The sequence below is a fragment of the Camelina sativa genome, chromosome 18 (assembly GCF_000633955.1).
Source record: "Camelina sativa cultivar DH55 chromosome 18, Cs, whole genome shotgun sequence".
Lineage (NCBI taxonomy): Eukaryota > Viridiplantae > Streptophyta > Magnoliopsida > Brassicales > Brassicaceae > Camelina > Camelina sativa.
This window is the reverse complement of record NC_025702.1, coordinates 19,819,539-19,833,918: the sequence shown is the minus strand read 5'-3', so window position 1 is coordinate 19,833,918 and position 14,380 is coordinate 19,819,539. Positions and strand designations below refer to the sequence as shown.

Sequence of the window (14,380 nt, the reverse complement as noted above, 5' to 3'; positions counted from 1 at the left end):
AAAATCAGAATTTACATTTTATTACTTGCTTTCTTTTCTTCTATTATAGTCTTTATTAATATTATTCGTATCTATGGTAGTCTTCATGGAAAAAGTATCTTAGAGATAACCATAAAGAAGAGTAGAAATTTCCAGAGTAGTTTGTTGTTGTAGTGAAGTGAAAGATTTTTTTTGGCTTTGCGACGAATTGTTTGTTTTTTTGGTAACGTTTGAAGTGCGCGTGGGGGCTAGCAAAAATACACTTATTTATAGAAGAGACCTTCGCTGTATGGTCCCTCCTACTTTGGTTGTTGTTAAGCGTAGACGCTACTCTTAACATTCTCTCAGTTCCCATTTATTTATTACGGATCTGCCCTTTTCCCTCTTGAATCTCTTTTATAAGAGTAAAAAAAGATGCTCCATATTTTATCAATGCGTTGGTTAGAAGAATTTGGCCCAAGACCACACGAGTAACAATCGTCTGGGCTTGGAGAAAACCTTTTAAAAAAATCCAACGGTCCAGAGTTGACCCAATATGGTTTGAAGATAATATAAATATGAAAAATTGCACAATGATTGTGTTTGATTACTCTTTTTCTTGCTTTGAGTTTGTCTCTCTATCTATATCTATCTCTATTTCCCTCTCCTCACTATCTTCTATTTTGTTATATCTTTCGTTGTTCTTTTATTATAGTGTTCTTCTTTGTTTCTGAGAAAAGAGAAAACATGTCTTATAAGATTTTCTTTTGTGAGGAAAAAAATTAGCTACTGCGCGCGTGTGTGTGGGATTGAGATATTAAACGAGTTTTCAAATTTAAAAGTGTTGTGATGAGGTCATCATCAACAGTCAATATTCTGGGTAAGTTTAGTTCTGCTCCACACAATCTTTTACTCGTGAAATATATCCNTTTTTTTTTTTTTTTTTTTTTTTTTGGGAATTTATGAGTTGTGGCAGTGATGTTTCTAGATTTTAACAATTCCTCTAGCCCAGAGAGATCAGAAAGAAAAAAAGCCCATTTGGTAATCCCGTTCATCATAAACAAAGGAAGATACGTTCGTCATTCCAACAGTGTCATTGTCCTAGGTTCGTTTGCCGTCTAGTCGGTGACACACTATCGATTTTAATCGGAATATTAATCGTCATTTTTTAAAAAATATAGGAATTTGTATACTTACTATGTAAAATAAAGTCAGTGAATTTATCAGAGTTTGTACATCTTTTTTTTACTAAAGTCCAGTTTTAAGGGTTAAAACTTAAAAGAAAAAAAAAAGTTGGAAAGTTACGAGATCCTAGCTGTCTCCACGTGGCATCCGCTGACCTGGCAAAAGAAAAAGCGACCAATCACAGAGCAGTGTCTGTAATTTAAACAAAAACAAAAGGAAAACAATTATGGTATAAAATAATAAAAAGTCAGTGTGGAACCCATTTAGAAGAATCATTTTTTATTTTTTAAAAACGGACCCATCAATTTTTCGTAAAGTTCAAAAATTAAAAACCAAAAAAAAACAAAAAACACACACGACGCCTCACGAACAAACGGCTAACATAACGTCACGTGGCTAATTACAACGATCTGAGCCATCCGTGGCAGTTTTCTCGGGTAGCTAGATCGGTCAGCTTCACCGAACAGATCTGAACCGTAAGATCTAAATTCAACGGTTTGATTTAAACGAAGCGTTCTGTCGGTCAGATTCCAATGGCCTTTAAGTAGAGATGATGCCTCTCATCTTCTTCCTCATCGGCCTATCTTCCCAAAAACCCCTCTTTTCCTTTTAACCTTCCAATCTCTGAAATTTTTAATTTATTTTTTTCCGACCGCCGGGGATTTTCGCCGGTGATGTAATTTTCCCGCCCTTTTTTGTTTTTGGAGGTTAAAGTTTTTTTTTTTTTTTCAAAGAAGTGGAGAAAAACACGACATGACCCAGCGATTCATATGGCACCGGCTGTTTTGGCTACCTTAAACGAACCGTCGTACCAGGAACAATGCGGCGCCGTTTTTATGAGGAAATTTACGAACCAATCCCTCGCCGAAAACACCAACAGCCTTCATCCTCCTCCTCTCTTCAACCCTAACCCTAACCCTAATTTCGACGGGAGCAATTCGGGCAAGCAGTTCGATGATCCGTCTGGTTTTGGAAGCTACGCTACTTTCAATGTCGCTGGGTACTCCTCGAATCAGCTCAGGGAGTTGAAGAAGCGTTTCGCCTCTGAGCTCGAGCAGGTTCGGATCTTGAGAGAACGGATCGAGTCAGGCACGTTCGGGACTCAGCAAGCTTACACTTTACCGGAGGTGCTCGCCGTTCGTTCAGCTCCGTTGAACAGCTTCGCCGGTGAAACGAATGAGCTTGGATCGAAGAAGAAGAAACAGAAGAAGAATGTGTCAGCTGTGAAGCGAAGCAATCAATTGGCTGCTTTGGATCCGGAGTCGGAGAAAGTGTTGGCGGGTATGTTGAATACTTGTGGTCAGATCTTGGTTAAGCTGATGAAGCATAAATGGGCTTGGGTGTTCAATACCCCTGTTGATGTGGTTGGCTTAGGGCTTCATGATTATCATGTGATCGTGAAGAAACCTATCGATCTGGGTACGGTTAAGTTGAATCTTGATAAGGGGGTTTACGTTTCGCCGATTGATTTCGCTACCGATGTCAGATTGACGTTCTACAATGCAATGTCGTATAATCCAAAGGGACAAGATGTGTACATTATGGCTGAGAAGCTTCTGGATCATTTTGATGGAATGTTCAACCCTGCAATCAAGAAGTTCGAGGCTCAGCAGCTAAAACTCACTGGTTCATCATCTCGTCCTGAACCTGAGTTCAAACCTGAGTTTAAACCTGAGTCTAAGCATAGACAGTGGAATCAGAACCCTATGGTGGCGAATCCTAGGAAAGGAACAGAACAAATATCTATAGCTAAGAAGCTTGATTCAGTGAAGCCGCCACAACCTACATTGCCTCCTCAATTAGTCGAGCCTACACGTGTGCAAACTCCTTCTCCTCCGCCTCCTCCGGTGGTTCAGCCTCAACCACCTCTTCCGCAGCCGGTTACTGAAGAAGTTGAAGCACCTCCTGATGTGAGTGAAGTTACAAAAGGGAGGAAAGGGAAGTTGCCAAAGCCTAAGGCAAAGGATTCAAACAAAAGGTTGATGACCATGGAGGAGAAGTCAAAGCTTGGTATGAACCTACAAGACTTACCTCCTGAGAAGCTTGGGCAGTTGGTTCAGATTCTCAAGAAGAGAAACGGACATTTGTCACAAGATGGAGACGAAATTGAGCTAGATATAGAAGCTGTTGATAATGAGACTCTATGGGAGCTTGATCGGTTTGTGACAAATTACAAGAAGATGGCTAGCAAAATCAAGCGCCAAGGGTTTATCAGGAATGTGACAACTCCACCTAGAAACATGGTAAGCGAATCAACCCTGCGTCTCTGTCGAAACAACCGTTTGATTTTTGTGCTGTCAATACTTAAATTGTTGTCTTGTCCTCTGTGTCTCTTAGACTTCGATGGCAGAAATGGGTAGTGCGGAGAAAAGAACAAGGAAAGGAGATGCAGGGGAAGAGGATGTTGACATTGGAGAAGACATACCAATAGAAGATTACCCATCAGTAGAGATTGAAAGAGATGGTACCGCTGTTGCAGCAGCTGCTAGTAGTGGCTCTAGTTCTTCAGGCAGTTCCAGTTCTAGTAGTGGTTCCTCGTCTAGTGGTATATATCTCTTTTAACCTTTTTCCTAAAACCCTCGTTGCTAAAAGTTTCTCCTTTTAGTTGTGTCATTACTAATATATTTCCGTTTGACGCTTATTTGCAGAATCAGGGTCAGGAGGGAGTTCATCAGGTAGTGATTCTGATGCAGATAGTGTCCAATCGCCATTTGTGGAAGCAAAAGAAGCTTAATGATAGAATCATTTGGGGATTTTAGCCATTGATTCTGTCCTGAAGTACTAGGAACGTTTAGCTGTGGGTGTAAAGGGAGGAAGGAAGGAAGGGAGAGAAACTGAAAGGAATGGATTTGTTTTTTCTTTGGATGAAAACCTTAGGAAGCAGTTGTAGGTAGAGAAAAAAAATGTAAGGGGTAGATAGAGAGAATTCTAGGTTAAGCAAGAAGAAGAGTTTGTTATTTAATTACCTGTTAGATTTAGGAGTTGTTTAGTGTAATTGTGAAATGCTGAATAGTGGGTGAGAGAGTGAATGGGCAATGTAGGAGGAGGAGAAGAAGAAGAAGACGAACGAGAGTGTCTTTTTGGGTTCGATGACTTTTTTTTTTCTTGCTGTTGTTAGTGTTCAAGAGTTTGGTTGTGGTAGGAAAGAAGGTAATCGAAGAGTTTTAAAAGTAAACCATGCAATGTAGTAGCTGAGTGATGTAAATGGTTGATATATCAGAAAAGAAATGTTATTTGTTGAAAAACTAAAATGTTGTAATACAAGATTCAAGCAGTAGCAGCTAAGAGACCATTGTGTCTGAGAAGAGGCTCTGGTGAAGGCTCGCGTCCTCTAAACTCAACAAACACCTGATGATCGTAATATAGAATCAATTAAAGACTGAAATGCCATAGATATTGAAACTATTATTATTATATGAAACAACAAAATAATCAAAAAATACCTTGAGAGGCGCTTTTCCTCCTCCGAGTGCAAGTATGGTGTTTCTGAATCTCTGTCCTGTTTCCTTAACAGCCTGTTTGCATATTATAATTTCATAATCTCGTGTCTGAACTTGTTGATACTAAAAATGTATTAAAGGGTTATAGCATGCATATATGGGTTACCTTAATGTCATCCAGTCCAGCGTCTTCAAAAGCTGAAAACGCATCTGCAGACAAAACTTCTGCCCACTGCAAGTTTTCCGAGAAATTTGGGTGAGAATTATGAAATCCAGTTAGAGTTTTGCTATGTACAGATTCAAATATACCTTGTAACTGTAATATCCAGCTGCATATCCCCCTGAAAATTCATGAACAAGTGAATGGTTAATCAAAAAACCACCAAGCACCAAGTATATATATGTATATATATCTCCGGGTTTTAAAGGATTGCTAACCTGCAAAAATGTGACTGAAGCTACAGAGGAATCTATCCTCAGGAAGTGGAGGGATGACTTGGGTTTTAACTGATACCCTTTGATCTACGTCATAGATGGACTCGGGTCCCCCTGGTACGTATTTTGTGTGCAGCTCAAGATCAACAGTGGCAAATTTCAACTGAAATTTAAACATGGAACCAACTTAACTTTGTACCACTGAATATATAAAACCTTAGCAGCTTCTTGTGTGGTAACTTGTACTCACCTGACGAAGACTAAAGGACCCTGCACGGAAGGTTCTTGCAGCTAGGAGTTTCTTGTATACTTCCTCTGGGAGTGTTTCTCCTGTTTGATAATGCTTGGCTATACTCATTAAAGTGTCCCTGAAACCAGCAATCCAGAATCATAGCGCTCATTTAACATAACTTTCACTTGAAATATACAAAGCGGGTAAAATTTCTCTCTGTTACTGAACGAACTCCTTAGTACCTGTGGTAGCACCAATTCTCCATAAACTGTGATGGTAATTCAACTGCGTCCCACTCGATATTCCGGATACCAGCCACTAGCCCCTCATCTTGCTTGGTAAGCATATGCTGGAGAGCATGTCCAAATTCATGAAATACTGTCTCTACCTGTAAATCAGAGTGACGTTATAGTCAGCAAGTGCAAAAAATTCGAGATTTCATGTCAAGCTAAGATATAAGCATGTGTAGAAAATAAATTTTCTCATTTACCTCGCGGAATGTCATAAGGCTTGGCTTGTCACCTACTGGTGGAGTTTGGTTGCAGACCATGTGCGCAACAGGCAGCCTAACAGAAGAGCCTTTCTGAGCCATGACTCGGCTACGGGAAACCACTTCATCCATCCAAGCCCCGCCTCTTTTCTCTGAAGGGCGAGAGTATGGATCAAAGTAAAAGTAAGCAATTGGATTCCCAGAAGAATCTTTAACGCGGTAGAACCGAACATCGCTGTTCCAGACCTTCAAATCAATAATATATTCCAATTAACAGACTTTAGTAATTATATGTTAGATGTATATTAAGGCAACAGATAAGATTCCAGATTTTACCGGAGCTACACCATCTGCTGGTTCAATATCGATTCCAAATAGTGTATTAGCTAGACTGAAAATTCCATCCATAACTTTTGGCAGTGAAAAGTATGGACGTAGTTCTTCCTAAAAAGACCAAAATGGGAGATAAAGATCAAGACTTTCAAAATAATATATTTGAATCGCAAGCTAAAGAAGGACTAAAAAACCTCATTAATATCGTATTTGGATTCACGAAGCCTCTCACTCCAGAAAGTGGTGTCCCAGTGAGTCAAACTGTCAGATTCTGCAGCACTTTGGTTCTTTGCAAAACTCTTGAGGTCTTCCATGTCTAATTTATACAACGAATTAAAAAAACGTCAAAATTACGTATTGGAGAGGTCAATTCCAAAGCTACGGCTTCAAACTGTTACAAGTTGCAACTGTAGCCAACTTGTTTAACAAATAACTCGTCATTTGAATAGATCATGTATGTTACCTTGAACAGCCGCATCCCAAGAAGCGCCACGAAGCTTCTCTAAAAGCTCTGCTGCTTTCTCAACAGTAGCCATTTTCATAGCCATGCTTACCTGGAACAACAGAGAACCCCATTAAGCCAATTAGAAAGAGAAAAAGAAAACGCTTATACTTAGGTTGATGACTCTACCTCAGCGTAATTATTGTAACCAAGAAGCTTAGCTTTTTCCAAGCGAAGCTTCAAAATCTGGTCAATAATTGCTGTATTATCCAAATCACCAGAAGAGGCACGAGTTAGGTAAGCTCGGTACAGCTCCTCACGCAGAGCTCGGTTTTTGGCATGTTGCATAACAGGAAGATAACTAGGGGCATCCAGTGTAATGATCCATGGTCCATTTTCAGCAGTTGCATTTTCATGTCCCTTATGTCACGAATCAAAGAAAGCAAAAACTGACAAACCCGAAAGAAAAAAAAAAAAACATGGAACGTTGCATATCTTTTAGTTAGTATTAATACCTTGGACACAGCAGCCTGTGCGAATAGCCCAAGAGCGGATGGAGGCAATCCCTCGATCTCTTTCTTGTCTGTTATCAACTTTTCAAACTTCTTTGTAGCATCCAAAACATTTTCAGAAAACTTGTGAGAAAGCTTTTCGAGTTCCTACAATCATGAACAGAAATGAACTAAGCATATTATAGCACTAAATAATAGTATTGAGAAATGACAGTTCTTAGGATCAAAGCAAATACCAAACAAACTGAAATTTATTTGTCAAAAGCTTGAAAGAAACCTGTTCAATCTTGTTAAACTCTTCTCTCTTGGCATCATCAAGAGCAATACCTATGAGAACCGCCTCCTTTATTTGTGCTGAAATCAAGCTGAAACAACAGTTAGAACACTTGCAAAGGGAATGAAAGATATGTTCTTCCGATACTCTAGACTAGAACTACTTGCCTTCAACTAAACGTTGACGAGCTTCACTGAGTGAAGACCAATCAGGAGAATCACGAATAGCTTTAAAGGCATTGTAAATAGGCTTGCTTTGCCCCAACCTGAGCTGAAACTTCACCTTCTCTGGCTGCAGAAGAAGAGTCAAACAAAATGTAAATACAAAAATTCACGGCACAAACACACTAAAGCAAGAATGAGAACACATTATATATATAAAAAAAAAGACCTGAACGTCTTCGATAGCAGCACGAAGCTCAGGTGTGTCCTTGACAGCTTTAAGGTGATTCACCATTCCCCAAACAACAGTTAACCGATCAACAATTTTCTCCAATGGTTCAACCAGTTTTGGCCATGATGGCTCCACAGATTTCTCTAGCTCCTCCAATTCAACTTCCTAAAAATTCAAAAAAATAAAAATCATAAAAAAAAATCGAATAAAAGATACATAAATCTCTTCAAATCGGAAACGGAGAACGGGAACGTACGAGGTGCTGCAATAGAGCACGAATCCCAGGACGGACGTGACTGGCATCAACGGAATCAAACGGAGGGAAATCGAAATCATGCAAGAGAGGATTCGAGGAGAGAGTCTCGGCGGAGTCTACGGAGGCGGCGGCGGCGGAAGACATGGACGGAGGAAAGGAGGAGAAGGGACGGAAGGAGGAGGAAGAGAGAGAGGTGGAAGTGGTGGATCTAGGAGGAGGGAGACAGAAAGAGAAAGAAGAAGACCAGATGGGGCAAGAGTATGATTTACGAAAAGTCGAGGGACGAAAATGTGAAGAAGAAGATGAGAAATAGTATTTGTGAGCGTTGTTTGGTTTAGGATGAGGATGAGGATGAGGATGAGGATGAGGATGAGGTGAACGACGAAGAAGATTGAGAGAGGCTCGAGACGTTGGAGTCGCCATTAACATGTTTGCTATTACTAGCGTTGCCATTATTCTTATTCTCTTCATTTGTTCTTTCTTTATTTTATTTTATTTTTTTCCACCCCTTTTTCTTAGGGTATGATATTTTGAGTGTGACACACAATCGTTTTATGTGAGGTTCCAAAAGGGTAATGTTGTCTAGTCGAATTGAAATTTAAATCAATTAAATAATTTTATGTTATATATATTGTATGTTTGAAATCTACATAACAAAATGCTGGAATAGCTCAGTTGGTTAGAGCGTGTGGCTGTTAACCACAAGGTCGGAGGTTCGACCCCTCCTTCTAGCGTTTTTTGTCCTTGTTTTTGTTTTTTGAAAGTGTTGTTGTACAAACAGTAATGGCCTCACAAGTTAACGAGTCACGGGGGATACGTAAATAAAATAAGTTGTTCGACTAGAGAGGCCCAAAAACAAGCACGGCACGTTCAAGAGATAGCGAAAGCGTTTAATATTGTAACAGATAGCGATAGCGATAGCGATAGCGATGTAGCTTTATGAGAGAGTATCTTGTTCCCTAAGACCAAGGCTCTCTAGCAAACGAATACCCTTATCGTTAAAAATCATGATTTACTTATGGTAATAAGAAAACTGAATATTCAAAAAAATCCCTAGGCGTGATTAAAACCATACCATAAAATCTATAAGCACGTTTAGGTCAATGAAATTTAAGAAACGGAGTTAAAGTTGATAGTTACTTCACATTGTATGACCATTTTATTATCACTAAGTATGTACAGTAGGTATAACAATAACAAAAATGTTGACTAACCAAAAAAAACTTCCAAGTTTCACATAAATGAATGCTCCATAAACCAAGAAATTGTGATTGGACCGCTAAAAACATAAGCATCCAAAAATGTACATTATATTCTTTTTTTTTTTTTTTCCTGTAAATCCATTTATTGTTTAGCTCTCTTACCTCTTCTTCCGTCGATTACAAACCCCAAATTTTCATTCAATCAAAAATAAACTCTTTCTAGTTTTTTTCTTTCCCAGAAAATGGATAGAAATCTAGCCGACAACCGTAAACCATCGTACGTCAACAGTCGATGCTTGAGTTCGCCGTTATCTTGTCTCATCCACACAGAGACAGAGTACGTTCGAATCAGTAACCACGACAAGAAGAAGACGAGATCAACTCCGATGTTAAGGGATTTGATGAGAAGATTGTTATTGGTCAGAAGTTGCGGATTCGAGAAGAACAACAAATCGAAAACGTTAGTGACGTTTCACTACGATGCTGTGAGTTATTCTCAGAACTTCGACGATGGTTTTAATTTGCGCGATGATGATCGTAGTGCTTTTCGAGATCTTCGAAAACAGAGTCCGGATCACTAATATATCATATATGCTCTGTTTTTTTGTCTCTCTCAGTTTTATCATCGAACATAAGATCCAATTTTCGTATGCATCCGCGAGTTCTGTTTATTAGATATATGTAACTAATGGTTTTGTTTATTACATTTGTACCATGAACTTTGGTTTATCATCATCAAGTATATATATATATATATATACCTAATAGTTTTGTTTATTACCATTGGATATTCTTCAGAAAATTGGCTGGAGTAATTCTGTCGAAGCATGTTAAGGCTAAGGTAACCCCTGAGGTTGATTCTGGTTATCTAATGAACTTATTTTTTATGATATCAGTTTTGTTGTTGACTTGATGATGGTCCCAATCTTCAAAAATAACACTTTCTAACATAATGAGTTTAGACATGCTTAGCTTCTACATGTAATATGAAAAACTTAATCTTATTCTCCTTCCTTATTCCTCTCACTTTTGTTCGATCACTTTAGTTTATCGTTTTCTATCAGGTGGTCCTAACATAGCTTACCAAGAAGATGCAACACCAAATGGTGCGATTGAATTGAACAATCCTGGTTACACCTTCAAGATCGATACGCGTAGTGTTTCAGATTATGGCCATGGGTTCGTATATTCTTTCTTGCACTGCACCTGCAGGCATCGTTATCCCTCCCAACTCCGCTGGTGGTTTCTTAGGTCTTTTCAATAAAACAACGGTTACTCCTCTCGGTTCCCACTTGTACATATCGAATTTGATACCTATTACAATTATGGAATGGGATCCTGTTGATATTAAGTTTCTTGTTGGGATCAACAATAACTCGCTTGCTTCCTCTGCTTTGCTTTACCTTCACAAAGAGTGGAAGCAATGCATTATACACAGGGACATCAAGACGTGTAAATATAATGTTAAGACTCCAATTTTAATGCCAAGCTAGGTGACTTTGGGTTGGCTCGGTTGATGAACCACGAGCTAGGTCCCCAGACTACAGGATTGGCTGGAACTTTTGGTTACATGGGTTTCGTATAAATTAGCACCGTAAGTGCAAGCAAAGAATCTGACATCTATAGCTTTGTTTGATTCTTAGGGAAAGAAATCTGTGGATCCAAGACAAGGACAACTTGAGCCTGAAGCAAAGTCATTTGTATCAAATGGAAAAAGATTATGATATGAAGCAAACAGAGTGTCTTATGGTTGTGGGGTTGTGTACTCACCCTGAAATAAACTCTAGGCCTTCTATAAAGCAAGCGATCCAAGTATTAAGTTTCGCAGCACCATTTCCTAGTCTGGCATCTAAAATGCCAGTTGCTACATATCATGTGTCATCATCATTATCAAGCTCAGGTGGAGTAGCAACATCAACTTTTTCTAGTGCTCAACTTGGTCGTTGGTCCTAACCTCAAAACTTGTTCCTATAATTGTAGCATACTTATTTTTTTTTTGTGGGATTACCTTTAACCTCTTCGCTTCGTTCGTTGTCGTTCTTTGTCTATACTGTCATACTAAAAGTTTGTATGTGTTCTTGTCTAAATTACAGTCAAACTTTTGTTTCTCGTACTTAACTGTTGTTAATTTACTTTTTATTATACGCTGCTTTATACTCTGTTTCTTTGCTGTAAAATTTTCAAACCTTCTTTAGCTTAAGAAAAACTTAATTTTGTGTTCCCTTTTGGTGGCTCACTTCTATTTAATACCTTTTAATTACTTACCATTGAATTAAACAGTGCTGCTTATATGTACTTGTCGTGTTGGTTTGGTTCGGCTGCTCTCATAAGGTTGCTAAGAGGCTCCAGGAAGGTCCACGTTACGACCAGTTACATTTTCAAGATTGATACGTGGAACGACACAACGTACAACTAATTTTATGATGTGCAAAGTCTTTAAAAGGAGCATTCAAGAGTCTTTAAAAGGTTTTTTATAGCACTGATTTGACTTTTTGATTAAAAGAAGGTTCAAAAGAAATTCAGTGATAGTGATCCTCTTGAATAGACCCTTAGATTAAGCTTCTTTCCTTGACCACTCTCTACTTCTTGAATTGTGTTATATGTTCTGTAACTTGATTATCTAAAGATCATCATTAACCAAACCTTTGCACTTTGCTTAATTTTACTTCTGTAAAAATCTTTACTCCATGTTCAATTCATTCTTCTTCCTTTCCTATGTCCTCTTCCTTCCTTTCGTTGTTGATTCACTTTACTTCAATTTTACTAGTTTCCGGCCAGGTGATCCCGAGAACATAGTTTACAACGGGGATGCAACGCCCGATAAAGATGGAACGGTGAACTTCAACAACGATGAACAAACATCTCAAGTTGGCTGGATTACTTATTCCAAGAAGGTACCTATATGGAGTCATAGAACTGGGCAGGCTTCAAATTTTGACACCAGTTTCTCCTTCAAAATCGATGCTCGTAACCTTTCAGCAGATGGTCATGGGATCTGTTTCTTTTTCGCTCCTATGGGAGCTCAGCTACCTGCATACTCAGTTGGTGGTTTCTTGAATTTGTTCACTCGAAAGAATAATTACTCGTCTTGGTTTCCACTCGTTCATGTCGAGTTTGACACATTCAACAATCGAGGATGGGATCCTACGGACGTTGGTTCTCATGTGGGGATCAATAATAACTCGCTTGTTTCTTCCAACTACACCTCTTGGAATGCAAGCTCACACAGCCAAGATATTGCTCATGCAAAGATCTCTTACGATTCCGTGACTAAGAATTTAAGTGTGACTTGGGCTTATGAGCATCCTAAGGAGAGTTCAAGCCTTTCGTACATCATCGATCTCGCAAAGGTTCTGCCATCGGAAGTTATGCTAGGGTTTATAGCTGCTGCTGGGTCAAACACAGAGGAACATAGACTTTTATCATGGGAGCTCAGTTCAACTTTGGATAGCGAGCAAGCTGATAGCAAGATAGGAATGGTAGTTGGCATTTCGGTTTCCGGGTTCGTTCTCCTGACCTTTATGGTCATCACAACCACAGTGGTTTGGTCACGGAAGGAAAGAAAGAAGAAGAAAGAAAGAGATATAGCAAACATGATATCAATAAATGAAGACTTGGAAAGGGAAGCAGGACCAAGAAAGATATCTTATAAGGATCTTGTCTCAGCAACCAATGGATTCTCAAGCCATAGAAAGCTGGGTGAAGGAGGGTTTGGAGCGGTTTATGAAGGAAACTTGAGAAAGATCAATACGATGGTTGCGGTGAAGAAACTATCCAGTGGTTCAAGGCAGGGAATGAAAGAGTTTCTAAACGAAGTTAAGGTCATCAGCAAACTGAGACATCGAAACCTAGTTCAACTCATCGGTTGGTGTAATGAAAAAAACGAGTTTTTGCTCATCTATGAGTTAGTGCCAAATGGTAGCTTGAACTCTCACCTCTTTGGTAAAGGACGGCCTAATATACTCTCTTGGGACACAAGGTACAACAAGATAGCTCTTGGTTTAGCCTCTGCTCTTCTTTATCTTCATGAAGAATGGGATCAATGTGTACTGCACAGAGACATCAAGGCAAGCAACATAATGCTGGATAGTGATTTCAATGTAAAGTTAGGTGATTTCGGGTTGGCTAGGCTTGTGAACCATGATTCTGGTTCCCATAAAACAGGATTGGCTGGAACTTTTGGATACATGGCACCTGAATATGTGATGAAAGGAAGTGCGAGTAAAGAATCTGATATATATAGCTTTGGAATTGTTTTACTAGAGATTGTCACAGGGAGAAAATCGTTGGAACGGAAACAAGAAGAAAACAGTACTGATAGTGAGAGTGATGAGATCAGTCTTGTGGAGAGAGTTTGGGAACTTTATGGGAAACAAGAAGTGATGACTTCATATGTTGATGAGAAATTGGGTAAGGATTTTGATAAGAAAGAAGCTGAATCTTGTGGTATTAGGGTTATGGTGTGCTCATCCTCATAAAAACTCGAGACCTTCGATAAAACAAGCGATCCAAGTCTTGAATTTTGAGTCACCGGTCCCTGATCTTCCACTGAAGAGGCCTGTTGCTATGTATCACATCTCGGCTTCTTCTTCTTCTCACTCGGTTAGCTCAAGTGGAGTTTCGTTAACGTTCTCAAGCATTGAGTATGGTCGTTAGTCATCATAGCTAAAGATTAAAGATTCCCTTTTTTTTTTTGCTCTGTTTTTGTCATCTCTAAGTATTATTTGTTCACGCACTTGAATTAAAGCATGATTATTCTTTGTGTTATCATCCTTTATCTTATTTGTATGTTGTTAATTGTGTTATCATCCTTTGTGTAATACAAGGCATTATAAAAAAATCACAAAAAAAAAAAGATTAATAGGAAAAAGGCAATAGCAAATAATCTAAAAGATTAATAGGAAAAGGGAAAAAAAAAGATAGAAATATATGAATTTAACGGTTCAAATAGAGAGAAAAAAAAAGAAATAGCAAAGAATATAAGAGAGTAGAAAAAAGGAAAATAGAAAAAAAAAAGAAAAAAAAGAAATAGCAAATAATATAAAAGATTGTAGTAGGAAAAAGGAAAATAGGAAAGTAAAAATAAGGAATACCTAGGTTATTAATCTAACGGTTCAAAAATAGACCGACATATACCTTCTCTATAAATAATGCTAATTCGCTCCACTACCCTTATAAGTTTTAACATCTCATCACATCTTCCTATCTTTTTTTTTTTTTTTTTTTTT

General features: G+C 38.6%; 3 protein-coding genes, 1 non-coding gene and 1 pseudogene across 5 annotated transcripts; 4 read left to right on the top strand and 1 right to left on the bottom strand.

The window, feature by feature from the left end:
- Window positions 1,724-4,326, top strand: LOC104762743 (transcription factor GTE7-like). Of its 2 annotated transcripts, none has more exons than XM_010486094.2 (3): window positions 1,724-3,386; window positions 3,481-3,688; window positions 3,798-4,326. In XM_010486094.2, the coding sequence occupies exons 1-3, from the start codon at window positions 1,914-1,916 to the stop codon at window positions 3,875-3,877; spliced, it is 1,761 nt and encodes a 586-aa protein (XP_010484396.1). In that variant the 5' UTR covers window positions 1,724-1,913; the 3' UTR covers window positions 3,878-4,326. The 2 variants fall into 2 exon arrangements, with proteins under 2 accessions (XP_010484396.1, XP_010484395.1); XM_010486093.2 differs by having other exon boundaries at window positions 3,792-4,326.
- LOC104762744 (organellar oligopeptidase A, chloroplastic/mitochondrial) lies at window positions 4,336-8,456 on the bottom strand. Its single transcript, XM_010486095.2, has 17 exons — window positions 7,951-8,456; window positions 7,692-7,859; window positions 7,469-7,592; window positions 7,305-7,381; window positions 7,031-7,174; window positions 6,705-6,935; window positions 6,537-6,627; window positions 6,268-6,389; window positions 6,077-6,184; window positions 5,741-5,986; window positions 5,493-5,638; window positions 5,269-5,386; window positions 5,022-5,181; window positions 4,893-4,924; window positions 4,750-4,815; window positions 4,587-4,658; window positions 4,336-4,491 (listed from the first exon to the last, which is right to left on the bottom strand). The coding sequence occupies exons 1-17, from the start codon at window positions 8,419-8,421 to the stop codon at window positions 4,411-4,413; spliced, it is 2,457 nt and encodes an 818-aa protein (XP_010484397.1). The 5' UTR covers window positions 8,422-8,456; the 3' UTR covers window positions 4,336-4,410.
- Window positions 8,611-8,684, top strand: TRNAN-GUU. Its single transcript has one exon. It is a non-coding gene; the product is annotated as a tRNA-Asn (tRNA).
- On the top strand, window positions 9,249-9,927 carry LOC109125199. The gene has a single exon (XM_019240528.1). It carries the CDS (start codon window positions 9,395-9,397, stop codon window positions 9,731-9,733), a length of 339 nt encoding a protein of 112 aa, XP_019096073.1. The 5' UTR covers window positions 9,249-9,394; the 3' UTR covers window positions 9,734-9,927.
- LOC104762741 lies at window positions 9,545-13,973 on the top strand (annotated as a pseudogene).